General features: G+C 40.0%; 1 protein-coding gene across 1 annotated transcript in view; it reads right to left on the minus strand.

Moving 5' to 3' along the window:
- Positions 1-13892, minus strand: part of cntn3b (contactin 3b) — a 50572-nt gene that overhangs the window by 9532 nt on the left and 27148 nt on the right. Inside the window, exons 6-14 of the mRNA XM_069714607.1 lie at positions 12596-12799; positions 10894-10996; positions 10228-10412; positions 9645-9781; positions 8627-8756; positions 7847-7997; positions 5787-5914; positions 3451-3626; positions 525-642 (exon numbers count right to left, since the gene is read on the minus strand). Coding sequence (XP_069570708.1) covers positions 525-642; positions 3451-3626; positions 5787-5914; positions 7847-7997; positions 8627-8756; positions 9645-9781; positions 10228-10412; positions 10894-10996; positions 12596-12799 — 1332 coding nt within the window. The remainder of the gene's footprint in view (positions 1-524; positions 643-3450; positions 3627-5786; positions 5915-7846; positions 7998-8626; positions 8757-9644; positions 9782-10227; positions 10413-10893; positions 10997-12595; positions 12800-13892) is intronic.

The following is a 13892-nucleotide window of genomic DNA, read 5'->3' on the forward strand; positions in this document are numbered from 1 at the left end:
GCTTTACCGTGTTGTCCTTGTTTGCTCTGCTGCTCCATTATTCGAATGCTTTCCATGATATTTTGCCGATGTGTAAATGAGCCAATTACAGTCATTTTCTGTGATAAACATTGCCTTCTCAAAGCACCTGGGACAGCTATTACAGTTTGTTAAGGGCATGAATACCAATGTAAATCACCAGAGCTAAGGCGGCACACTGAGCCAGATACACTAAGAACATATCAACAAAGCTACGTCAGCTGGGCCCCAAAGTCACTCATGCCAGCTTGAGTGTGTGTATGCTATTTTTACATTTCAGTATTTAATGTAAACAGAAGCTGACATAACTGACTGCAGCAGCATCCATTTCCGCCTTCCCATATCTTTGTAGGAAGCTGTAGGGATTTCTCACACCTTTCTGTCAAACTTCTTTCACTAATCTCTAACAGATTCTTCAATGCCACATTATTTTACAGTAAATATACTCAGGCTATTTAAACACAGGCTTATGAAAAGAAGCTGTTAAAATCAATTGGTTCTCTTACCTTTGACAACCAGAATGGCAGAGGTGGACAGGCTTTCCACATCAGTGTCAATAACACAGACATACTTCCCTCCATGGTTCAGCTGAATGTTACGGATCATCAGATCCCCTGATATACTCTAGAGGAGATGGAAAAATAAGGCTAAGTAAGAGATGTAGTGTTGTTTCATCACTCAGCTTTTGGTTCTGGGATGTTTTAACATTTATAATGCTTTCGACAATCACAGCATCTCCGGGCCACTGACTTTTGCTTCTCTTCAAACACCAACAACAGACATGGCAGATGTACTCTGCACAAATAACACTATTGGCTGTCCTTCAGGCGCTACCCAACCAGCCAGCCTCCCAACCCCCTGCAAACAGCTACACACAGGACACACAAAACAAACATATTCTATCTAATTGGCAATGCAATCCTCATTATTCTCTAATTACATAAGCTCAAGCGAGATATGAGTATAACTCACAGTGTAGAGCAAATGTTTTTTTTACATGAGCTGCATTGTGTGTGATGGACATGAGGAAAAACAACAAAACATCACAGCAAATACTGTCAACTTTCTTATCTTTATAAGGCTGTTTTTAATTTGTGGCTGGCTGAAGGAGAATTTTCAAAGAAGGTTAGTTGGTTATTTACAATGCCTTAGCTAACCTCTCAGATTTTAAAGTCTTCCCCACCCTGTCCGTGATTTTCAATCCCAAGCTCTCTGGTTCGCACAGAGGATTTCTTAAAAAAAAAATTTTTTAACATATTCATTGTGCACGTTCATTTTTAGAAAGCCAAAGCAATGTCCCAAAACAGCTGTGTGCAGAATTTAGTGGCATTGAGTGAGGTTGCGACCCTCGCCTCATCCTGCCCTTCCAAGCGTGTAGCAAAATCTACAGAGGCCTTGAAACTCCTGAATAACAAGAAAGGCCCCCTCTAAAGCTCGTGTTTGGTATTGTCCCCTCTGGGCTACTGTAGAAACATGGTGGTACAACATGGCGGGCTCCTTAGAAGAGGACCTGCTCCCTATGTAGATATAAAGGATTCAAGGTAATGAAAATACAATGATTCTTAGTTTTAGGTGATTATAAACTGATGAAAACATAATTATTAATATTATTTTAAATTTCTGCCAATAGATCATCCCTTATCATTATTGCTGTTATGTATACACATGTGTATGTTTTCTATCACTTTTCCGTTACAATATTATTTTCTGTATGTTAATTTTGTGTTCTTTATGAATTTGAAATGTATTTAGGTGGAGGCTTCAAAGGAGCTCTCTGGGTTTTCTGCCTATTCCTGCACTGTTAATTTGCTGTCTTTGTCATTTTTGCATATATATATAATTTATTTATTTTTTAATGTGCAAAATAAAGTCTTTTAAAAAGACCTTAAACTTAAAATACTAAATAATGCACCGTTAAAACACATACTGCAATTAATAGTTCACTCTGTTACTCTGAGTAAGTGAGCAAGAGAGTTTTTCTAAAATAACTGACACAACACCACTATTAAACTAAAATACATCTTAAAGTTCCCTCTTCAAGTGGCCTGTCACAAAGCATGTCAGCCAGTAAAGACGAGTGTGCTGCTTTAGAAAGTAGTTACCTGGGGGTGGGCCAGGTAAGACTTGCTGCAGTCATAGTAGATTTCATCACCCCCAGCGGCTAGTGATCATAGCTCCGCTCTGCTGCAACCAGGCACGAACGCCCGTGGATCCCCACCTCTCTAGGGCACCTGACAAAGCAGAGCCAAGCCGAATGGCACTTCTTTGCGGTCATTGGATAAAGAGACAACCTCTACCGCTCTATTTTTTTTCTCTCTTCCCCTTCCTTTCGTTTCCTTTCCTTTCTCCTGACAGTTTTAAAACGCCGTGTCTGATTCTCTCTCCAATGTCAGGCACCACCTGGCCGACCTGAGAGTGCGCGATGCGTCGCAAGGCCTCCTGCTTTGGCAGGAAGGAAGTGATGAGGCAGATTTACTTTAATTATGTAAATTAATTCATCAGAAGCTGTTGAGCAGGGGGCTGGTAATCTCTCTGGACAGGGGAAACAGATTCTGTGAAAACTATATCTAATTAAATGCCTATGCACAGTTCAATGTCATTAGTAATTGCTATTTGCATTCATGAAGATATGAGTTTGGCATGTCCAAAAAAACTGTGAGCGTGCATATCAACCTTTAACACATTAATGGCACTGATCAGACTGCTAACCTTGGATGATAATTGTCACTATATAAAGCAAAAGCGTGTGTAGTCATTTTAAACTGACAAGCTCTGAACAATTAACTTTGCCCTTCATCAAAAGGAACAAATATTAAACAAAAGTCATCACTTATCTTTATTTTAAGGCAAAAGGATTTCAAATGGACATTTACTGGTGCCAGGCCTGCCCTTGGTGAATGCCAGGCGGCTCATTACTTAATTATTTCGGGGCTAAAGATTCATAAATAGGTATGTAAATTAAATTATGGCAGAGGGAGATGATAAGAAAATGTTCTCCTTTGAGGTACGGGAATCAGAAGTTGAAGGGATGAAAAGTATAAAGACTTTATTAATGAGGACCCTCTGTAAGACTGAAATGGCATTTCATCAAAATATTCTTAGAGGTGGGTGGCTTACACAGCCAATTCAAAAGGTAAGGATCTCGATTATTGAAGTGATAGTGCCTTTCATTGAGGCTTTTACAGCATATGACTGTCTGAATGTAACTGATTCCTCATAGATATCATTATTTTTTTGATATTCTGTTCACCCCTAACCACAGGAAAACTTTCAAATGTACAAGACTTGCCAGAAATCTCTTCACTTGGGTATTATTGGTGTCTAAGAAGCCCTCAGCCGGGCAATGGAGCATACCCTTGCACATTGCACAGTATGTTCCAATTAATCCCAGAATAGCCAGAAAGACTCAGTTTAATGCTCGAGATGACTCACCCCGCCCACTCTTTCGAAATGATCGCTGTCTCGCTGGAAGTCGATGAGCTGGCCGTTGAATGCCCATGAGAAAGACACATCCAGGGCTGGATCTGAAGCAATCTGGCAGGGTAGCACGATGCTCTCGCCAACAATAATCTCCATGTTAGTAGGCCTCATGGTGATTCTGGTGGGCTCTGGCCAGACAACAGATGACAGCGTACGCATGTTAATGTCTCTGCCACCAGAACCTCTAACACCACCGTGACCTCTGCAACTACTATCTCACTCACAATTCACAGCTAAATCAAGTCACCATCATTAAATTACCCATGGATGTGGGCTTTTCCTGATTTTAATAAGCACTTAAATTCCAAGCCTGTCCATTAGTAACATTTAATGACATCTCCGGTTCGCACTTCATGTTCCGGGATCAATTTGGGAGAAAATGTTCGAAACAGGATTACAGAGATGGGAGCACATTCCCGCTGGTGACTGTGTTAGATTGGGGGCCTCGGAGTATGTTGAGGAAAGGTCACAGTAATTAAATTCTATGACATTAAATGGTTCAGCTGTCAGTGTGCGAGAAGAATGGACGCTAATGAGAAAAATACGTTAGGTGGCTACACACACAACAAATTCAACTGGGGGACTACATGAACGTGTTATGTCACTGCACTCATAAATAATGACCTTTAACTAAATCAAGGATAATGTTTGTTGCTTGCTTTACTGCTATTTTGCATAATGTATACCAGTTATATTCATTTCACAATAACCTTGGTTGTTAACGGTACATATGCAATGCAAGATAAACATAAAAGAGGGAGAAATGAAAGGATTTTCAAGCCATACGGTAAATTGACAATAAATAGGTGGACTATTTTGGAAGAACTGCCAGGAAACTGACCCTTTGCCAAGAAGCAGTTGCCTAATCATAGCTTTATTAGCTTTACACAGAAAAATACGTGGCATATATATAGATGTCTTTTTTTTTATTGTCTTTCCAGAAACAAAATCATAATTACAAAATTGTGACACATGCATGGCTGGCTAACCACTATATTACATCTAGTAGTAACCTAGCATTATTTATGGGGCCAAGAGTAAACACAAGTGGGCAATTATGTATATGCTTCAAAGGTCTGACATATGACCTTGTGGAACACCAGCCTTGGATTCTGCTAACCACTATGTAAGCATTTGCTGCTCTGACCTGCTCTGCACTGACTTACCAAACTCCTTGTTCCATCATCATCCTCATGTGCTTTGCTTAAAGTTTGGCATTTTTAGAAACAGTAAAGTTCATTGTGTTTTTGTCAAAGCAACGTGTGTATTTCCATAAATAACACCTAATCAGACTGTTATATTACATTCTGTATTACTGTACATGCTAACTGCTGATGATGATGACTTTTTACCAAGATCTGTAAAGCTTCAACCTCTTTTGCTTTTCTTTTCATTTTTAGGCTACAGACTTAGCATGGTATCATATTATGTAGCCATTAATTGCATATTTGAAGGAATGAGAGGATCAATATCATTCACTTGTCTGTACAAAAAAATTGAAGCTATCACCAGATGGCCTGGTTTCAGATTAATATGAATTTCCGAATAAGTGTTTGTTATTCATATCATCAATCAATCACTGTGGACGGCATCATTTAAACCTACATCCATTTTAATACAACAGAATAGGCAACCAGCTGATGCTTAGCTGATGCTTAAAGTAAAAGCTTAGTTGTGCCCATTACTGGATATATCTACCATGGCAATACTAATCAGAATTTTATCTTCGTGTGAGAGGAAGTAAAAACAAAAATATTTTGTGAATTTTGTTTGGGCGTTTGCAGTTTTTACACACAGTCACCTGCTTTCTGTATTACCACTACAACTACAACATTAACCACGTGAATATCACCAATTACTTAAAGACCAGTCAACCTTGAACAGCATCAGCTGAACAGGAATAATAGTAGAATCAATCTTGGCAAGAAAACAAAATAAAATTGATAACCGAAAATTACCAAATTATTTGTTTTTCCCTCCATGGCCCCTGAGTTCATGTCAATCCTAACCCTAAAGTCATAACAGCCATTATAATCAACCAGGTACAAATTGAGACACTTTCTGTTTGAAATCAAGAATCCATTGCTTCAAAAATTACCACGAGAGTTTAGAGAGAAATCTCCACTGTTATCAATGAAAACTGCATACAAGCGGTGCTTAAAGCTTTTCAAGCTTGGCATAATAGGCATGATCTTATAAAAGCGGGGGCGGGGCATAGAGAAAGGTCAATTAAGTAAGGGTGATTTACTTTTTTAGGCAGTTATTGAATGAAGAAAACCAGGACTTACCAGTGATAAGCAGCCTCCCAGTTGTGCTTGCTGTCCCAAACTGATTCTTAGCAATGCATGTGTAGCTCGCTGCATCCCGTTTAGTTACATTGGCAATCTTTAATGTTCCGTTTGGAAGCAAAGTAATCCTGAAGGAAGTAGAACAGCTGGTTACTAAATTGAAAATTGTACAGACAGACAGAAGGGCTTGGCTTTGTTTTGATCCCATATGTAGTCATTACTTTGTATAGATATTCAATGTATTCACGTCAGCTATTTTAGGAGTCGTCTCAATGTAATACGTTTGCCCTGTGGTGTTTTTACCAGAATTATATTCCTGTCATGTTCAAGCATGTTGACCCTCATGGTACCTAAAAGCTCTCCACTAAATCCCAGAAAAATGTAATTCTTAAAGGTGGGTAAGCAGCAGGCAGGGTGACCCTTCCCCCTGACTCAGCAGTCGGCTAAACTCTGGGACACAAAACAAAATGAAGAAATAGTTTACAAAGAGCATCCATGAGCAAATTCCTGAAAAATGTGCGTAACAGGCTTTATGTTGCTAAGGTCAGTGAGGAGCCCATATCATGTTGGGGGGGGGGGGTGTCACTGAATAGCTTTATTTTAAACAAAAGCCCAATATATAGTACTCTGCAAGCTAAATATAAAAATCATATATTTTTCATTGCTCTCATTCTCCTGATTAAAAACATGTCCAATCAACAAAAACAAGAACAGTGCCCCAAGCGTTAATTACATGATAATGCTAATTTCAAAATTTGTGCTAGCACAAATGAGAAGAATCATAACTGAACTATAGCTTCTAATGGTTAACAGAAAAAAAAAAAAAAAAGTGCTACTTTTTCCCTTTTTATTCAATTATGTGCAACAATTATTTTCTGCACACTGCTCCAATTTACAGCATGGCATGGCTGCCGATATTAGACAACATTTCCCTTCCAGTGTCTGCATACATGCCATGTTGTGCACCTTGAAAGAGTATGTGGGCTTCACATATAATGCACTAAATGTCAGTTGGCTTGGGACGTTCACCAATTTTCTGAAGCTTTAGATGCAGCTTCCCGTCTGGTACCAACTAAAGAGCCTCTGTGCTGTTTTGACAAGACGCTTTGCTACTATTGTTCTGTTTCTAACCTCCTTTTCAATAAGCAGCATGGGAGTGATTCAAACAGCATTTCTTCAGCACACTGGGATGCCTGTGTTTGAGTTGTTCTTATTCAGTCTGTCTTGCCTGTTGTGCGTGTGCATGTGTGTGTGTGTGTGTGTGCGTGTGTTTGTGTGATACAAATTCTTGACGTGCACATGCTGACTTGCAGCAGGGTTTAGTCACTGTCAAGGCTTTCCTTCCCAAGCCATTCGGGATGATGAAAAGTCTGCAGACAGATTGCTCAAATGTGTCATTTCTTATCCGATTTGCTTTTGGAACTCTCCACCTTTAATTGGTTCTTTAGTTTTATATGACGTCTTCTTGTATTCAATACAAAATCAGACAACAAACTAAATCAAGCACCACTTTATACTGATGAAAGTGGTGCTTGATGTTTGCTCATTGTCTTCATCGTGTCAGCGTGCAGAGTTTTGAGAATAGTGAGAAACTCTCTTCCCTCCAATCTGCGGAAAGGCTTTCATCTCTACAGTTTTGCTGATTACATCAATCAAACTCTTGTATCTCTTTGTATGTCATGATAAAGTAGATAATTACACATGCGACAGCTTCAGTCATACTTTTCAAATCTCTTACTCGGTCTAGAAATGGATAGACTTCATCTTTAGGACAGAGTCCATTTGTTAATATTTTGTCTTCTTAAATATTTAATGCATGCAGTGTTGATATGACCATCCACCATCTCCATCCATCACATAAAGCACTTTGCACATGAGGGTGCATGCAATATATTAGCTATGTGCAATTTTCTTGGTGGGTTCACTGCTCTCATTCTCCTAATTAGTCTTTACTTTTATGCATTTGCACAAATGCCAAATACGCTATCGAAACAAGTCGGCTTGCAGTGAATGTGAGTGAAAGCTGCGAGGAGGAATATGCACTTGGACTTTTATCCTACCTTTCAGTTCTCTGCAGGATCTCATTCCCTTTCTTCCACAGGCTAATTGCTGGGGGTGAGGCCTCAGGCTTGCATTCAAAAGTGACTTCGCTGCCTGAGCGAGCTTTTAGCAAGGCTCTTAACGGACTTTTGGCGAAACTAGGAGATGAAGCTGTACATAGGGGAGCAGATAAAGTATGAGATTAAAAAAACATAGGCAACCTAAACCGTTGCAGATTAGCTGTGCTGTATTTGAGATTAGTTCTTCATGAGCTTTCAGAGAAAGCAGCTTGAAATCGCAGCACAATCTGACCCCAAATGCCCATTACACTCAAGGTTATGAACCCACTGATCCCACAAATACACACAAACAACATCTACGCTCGTCATGTCTTCAGCCACCAGCTCCTGCCTGCACTCATCACATTTTGTTCGCCATCATTAGGACCATGAAGTGTCATCACATGTATCGAGAGAAAATCTAATTTCTCATCGAGCTAGTCAGATGGAAGTCATCAAAGCTTTGCAAATAAATCAATACCCCGTCTACACGAGAGAGCATTCACAATGCAGCAAAGCAATGAGTTTATAGTATCCAAATCAATAGATGAAACGACTGAAAGTAAAATGAGACACTCTCAGATTCATATATTTTCTGGCGGAGTGCATGGTGACATCAAATGAGTGTGCAGACTGATTGCTGAGGAACGTTATAGCAGGCTGCTGGTTTTTATCTAAGGAGATGATCAAACGCATAGACAGATAAGCAGGATAAAAGCAGAAGGAGGGACACAATCTTACCTAACACCATTAGTTGGGCACTGGAATAAATAATGCCATGTTTGTTTTCAGCCACACACTGATACATCCCGGAATCTGACAGGTTTAGCGCTGCTATGGAAAGGGCCCCGTTTTCAATTTGTACCCGGCCCTGTGGAGAAAAAGAGAAACTGTTCTGCATATCCATTGCCAGGCCATCTTATTATGTCTAAAGGCACAATGGCAATTATTGGTGCACCATGAAGGTAGGAGACAGCAGGGAAGGAGAAAGGAGAAAGGTGGGAAAAAAAGACAAAAGAGACTTGTGCCATTCCCCATATGTTCAGCTTGTGAAAGATGAAGACGCAGTGGTGAATTAACATGCATCTTAGATATACAAAAGAGGCAATGCTAAAAAAAAAAAAAAAGCACTAAGAATATAGCAAAAGATCTTTTATTCTCCTATTTATTATATTTATTTACTATGATGATACTCAAATTATGACTGATTTTTAAACTGCTAAGCCAACCAGGGATCCTCAGTGCCGCAAGGGGTGTAGAACATCGGTTTCTTAACTATAATCTAGGTATTAAGTGGACAATGTACCAACTATTCATTAGCTGTAAATTCAGTAGAAACGTACACTCATTGTGTTTGTCGACACTGTAGGAATGGAATTTAGATCTGGCTCAGATCCGATTGCAATGTCAGACCACCTCCAAACATGATGCGGCTGATCCAATTGCATTCCGATCCTGAGGTGGTGTTTGTGCATTTACACCTTGCATTAACATAGATGATCTCTTATCCATATTAGGGAAAAGGGATTGGCAGATTTACCTCAGCAAGTCATTAAACATTACAGCCAAAACCAAACTGTGAAAAGGACTTGATAAACCAGGTCAAAATATTGTGGCTACAAACTTATCAAAGCATAAACTGAGCAGAAAGAAACACTGATGAGACACATATACAGAGGAGATACAACTCTACATCCAATCCTGTGTTTTTTCTATGGTTTGTCAGCATTACCATAATAAATCTAACAGATTTCCATACCTCAGCCATCACTTGCTCCCCATTCTTGATCCAGCTGTAGGATGGTTTCGGCTTCCCATTGGCTTTACACTCCCAGAAGAGGCTTTCCTCTATAGAGAGGGCTGTGTCCGTCATTGTCTGGAGCCAGTGAGGTTTAGCTTGGAATGAATGAAAGGATTACCTATTCAAACATGTATTTTAATTATAGAAGCACTGGATTAATAAAGTGTGGCATCAGAAATCATAAAGCCGTAAAACCAGCCTCGCATTAAAGTTAAAACTTGCATCAAAGTGAAAACTCAACAAGTGGATTATCAGTGTAATGACACAGACAGAATTGGTAAACAGATTTGAATATTAACTGAAAATTAATTTGAAGGCGCTGAAATAAAATTCACTTTTCACTTCTACCCACTGGATCCATAGCTTATTTTAAAATGGTGTGGCAACAATATGCCCCACATGTAGATGTGTTTTCTGTCCAATAACTGGGATTCCAGCTGTGGGTCAGCTGCATGTTTCTTGTACAAGTGCGAATATCTGTTACATTCACCCCAGTGTCTCCATGCTTCCACTGTCATTCAATTTGAAATGGTTCACTTACCATGGAATGAAATACGACCCCGCGCAGCATTTTTGCCTCTCCGATTCTCCGCCATACATTCGTACGTCCCCGCGTCTTCCTGCTGGAAATTCGGGATTTCAAGGACGCCGTTTGAATTCTTCATTTTGACTTTGCTGGGGAAAGGGACACCGCTAGTTCTCCTCCAGCTGATTTCTGGGACAGGGCTGCAAAACAGGAACAAAAAGTTCCCAGGATGCAACTGTCAGTCTCTGTGATCAAAGTGCGATTAAGCACAAGCGGGAAAGTAGTTGAAGCAAAAGCCTTGTGAATTATTGTTCCCTACAAATCATACTGTGATTGCTCAGATTTCAAATGCTCTTAAAAGAACTTTGATTTCAGCTCTCTTGTCTTCTAGTGTTGCAGCCCTTGCTCTGCTATGGATTGATGAGTGTGAGAATGAATAATACTACGCCAGTGCATTCTTAAATCATCTTGAGTAGCATAAATTCATGTATGAATCAGCCTACAGCTTATGTCACACGCACAAACACACACACACACACACACACACACACACACACACACACACACACACACACACACACACACACACACACACACACACACACACACACACACACACACACACACACACACACACACACACACACACACACACACACACATACCATGAGGCTGACTTACTTTCCCAGAGCGAAGCATTCCAGTTTCACCACTGATTCTTTTGCAGCTGGAACCGGATCAGTAAAATGAACTTCTATTTTGGGTTCATATTCACCCATTACTCCTACAAAAGGGACACAATAGATGACAAGCTTTTTACATCAATGATTAACAGCAGACATTGGGTTCATATTGGATCAGAGAGAGAGAGCAGTAACGCAGCGGGACAGCTAGCACAAAAGTCAGAGCAAAAGTGACCACTAAAGGGCTTGTAGAGAGGAAAAGAAATCAGAGGTGGGTTATAAAAGATTCAGACAGCACTTCAGGGAAAAGACTTGCTTGGTATAGATTTATCACAGTCGGCAATGTGACTTCATTTATGACTTTATTTATATTCACATCACTAGGGCAGGTCAAAGACTTCGTTGCAGAGATAGATGTACTAATTACAACCCCACAGTCTGAAAGCAAGAGCTGAATCTTGTGCATGTATCGTACACACCACGTGGACAAGCTTAAGAATATGGAGCTGCAACTCTCTCAACACACAATCCATACTCTGATCATCTCAGTGATTAGTTAGTAATAATCTGTGACATTTTGGCAGTAATACAAGCCTGAAGGCATCTCATGAAAGCTCTGCGTGATGAGTGGAATACCAATCAAAACAGTGGTTTGAGTGGAACATTATACCACATTTGTAATTAGTGGCTTCATTAATGGTAAACAAATTATTTAGTGCTGCTTTACAAATCAGTTATAAAATCTGTCCCTCGTTGTGCTTCCCTCCCTGGTGTATTTCCCTGCCTGTGTGCTCTCCTTCCCTCTTTGTCAGTTTGTTGTTTGAGTTTGCCCGATGTCTTGAGTATTTTCTAACCCAGTAAGTTCTCTGTTTCTCCAAGTTCTTCTTGTTTTAGTGTCTCATTTTTACCTCTTTTGTTCCTTTTGGATTATTGTAGTCTTTTTGAAATGTTTGTGGGACTTCTATCGAGATACCCAGTGTTTGGCTTAGTAACTAAAACCTTTTTTCAATTTAATAAAATCTTTTGTCTGTTCTATTCCTTCAACCTCATCACTGGTTCTAGCGGGAGCCATTGGGATTTTTCCTGGTGGAAAACCCTGAAGTTGTTCTTAACCATTACGCCACATGATCAATTAACTGTTTTTATAAGGGAATTTGAAAGAGAACAATTTACAAATTACAAGAGCTGCGATTTTATTTAACAAGCTGTACCAAGTGAAAGCTTAAGCCAGCAACTGCTGATTTTGCTGGCCGTAATGACTACCACCAGTAAATTTACTCAACTGTAGATAATTAAAATGTTCTAGCTGACCTAAAAATTAAAAAAAAATAATATTGGCTTTTGCCCAGTAAATGTGCAGTCAACAGTGGCATTTGATGTCATCAGATGCTGTCAATGTATATTTTAACATGATGGGATAAAGTCAACTATACCACTGATGTAATGTTACAGAACACTCGGGCTAAAACTGTCATTTTTTTCTGTAAAACACTCTTTTATTCATGTTGACACAAATAGGATTTGTCAGCTATCTACGAGCTATATAAAAGAACACAAATATGGGAATTTGTCTAATTTAATGGAATCACCAAAGCAATGACCAGAAACATCTGATGAGACATTTAAGTATAATCGAAATGACTAAATTATCATGAGTAGTTGACGTAAACTAAAGCCACAATGTGATTTCAAGTAATTACCATCATTCCTGAGGACCAGTGGTGTTGGCGAGCTGAGAACCTTCTCCATTGTAACAGTGTTGTTAACCACACAGGTGTAATTGCCCACATCTGAGGGGTCCACTTTGGCGATGTACAGACTCCCGGTCTCTTGAGAGATGAATCTACGCCTGTCTTGTTGGACAAAGTACGGGTATTCATTGAAGATCCATGCAAATGTCAGTTCTGTAAACAGAAAGAAAAAGAGTTTAACTTAGCACAGCAGTGGTCCACTTTCACACCTCGGCTGATTCCACACATATTAGATACATTGGTTACTACGACATGGACAGCTGGTTCAAAAGAAAATGTTAGCATATCACATCATTTTCCTCCCCTTATCTCAGTTTCCTTGGGATGAGATACCAAGACATGGTGAATGTATTAGCTATCAGGGCAGAAAGAATGGGAGACCAAATGAAAGGGAGCGAAACAAAATGGATTACAGCGCGTCAGTGGTCCTCCCCTGACACATGGCCTCCATTCCGTGGGTCCCCGAGTGACTAAGTTCCTGGGTGGCCTGAATGAATGAAGGGATGGATTGAGGGATGGATGGATGGATTGACATAGGGGGGTAGGAATATGTTGCCCTGCCCCTTCACAAGTGGCATGTCAACCATAAGAAAGGAGAAGCCTGCCATGATGAATTACTGCGTCATTTTCAAGAAGCGAACACTGCACAGATGTCCAAGAGCGAGGAGATGATCTGTGTAATCTACCACTTCGGAGGTGACGGGGTTCTGAGTCAAAAGGTGCATGCAGTGACTGTCAATCATATTCAATGCCCCCGAGGGAGAGAGCCACTCAGCTTTGGAGGAGATGCAACGTTCGAGCTGGATGCAGCCATGCAGATATAAAGCTCCTTCTGATTAGGCAAGCAAGAGCCACATAGTTCAGCGTCAGCATAAACTCCGTCTGAACTATGTGGCTGTAATGATCAGTGATAGAATTTTGCCAAGCAAGGAGTGAAAATACAACAAAAGAGCTTTTCTGTAACACAAAGAAGTGTCAAAGAGGCCGCTTCAGTGAGCAAATATCTATGTTGGAGTACAAAAGTGGTACGATAACAATTACTTGTGAAAGAATTGCATTTTAATTTTCCTAACCGGGTGGTGTGATAACGCATGTGGTGGCGGAGGAAAAAGCTGCTGAAGATTTCAAAGCTAATCAAGCGTAATGAAAACCAAAAGGAATCCCTCCTACCGTAGGTGTCAGATAAAGTTCAGCGGAGTTGAAGGTTATGTGACACATCAATGCTTTCAAAATTCAAGAGAGAAAA

Source organism: Brachyistius frenatus, unplaced genomic scaffold, assembly GCF_029030835.1.
Source record: "Brachyistius frenatus isolate BFR_SWC_R1_liver_20210118 unplaced genomic scaffold, ASM2903083v1 Contig_4, whole genome shotgun sequence".
In the NCBI taxonomy this organism is placed as follows: domain Eukaryota; kingdom Metazoa; phylum Chordata; class Actinopteri; family Embiotocidae; genus Brachyistius; species Brachyistius frenatus.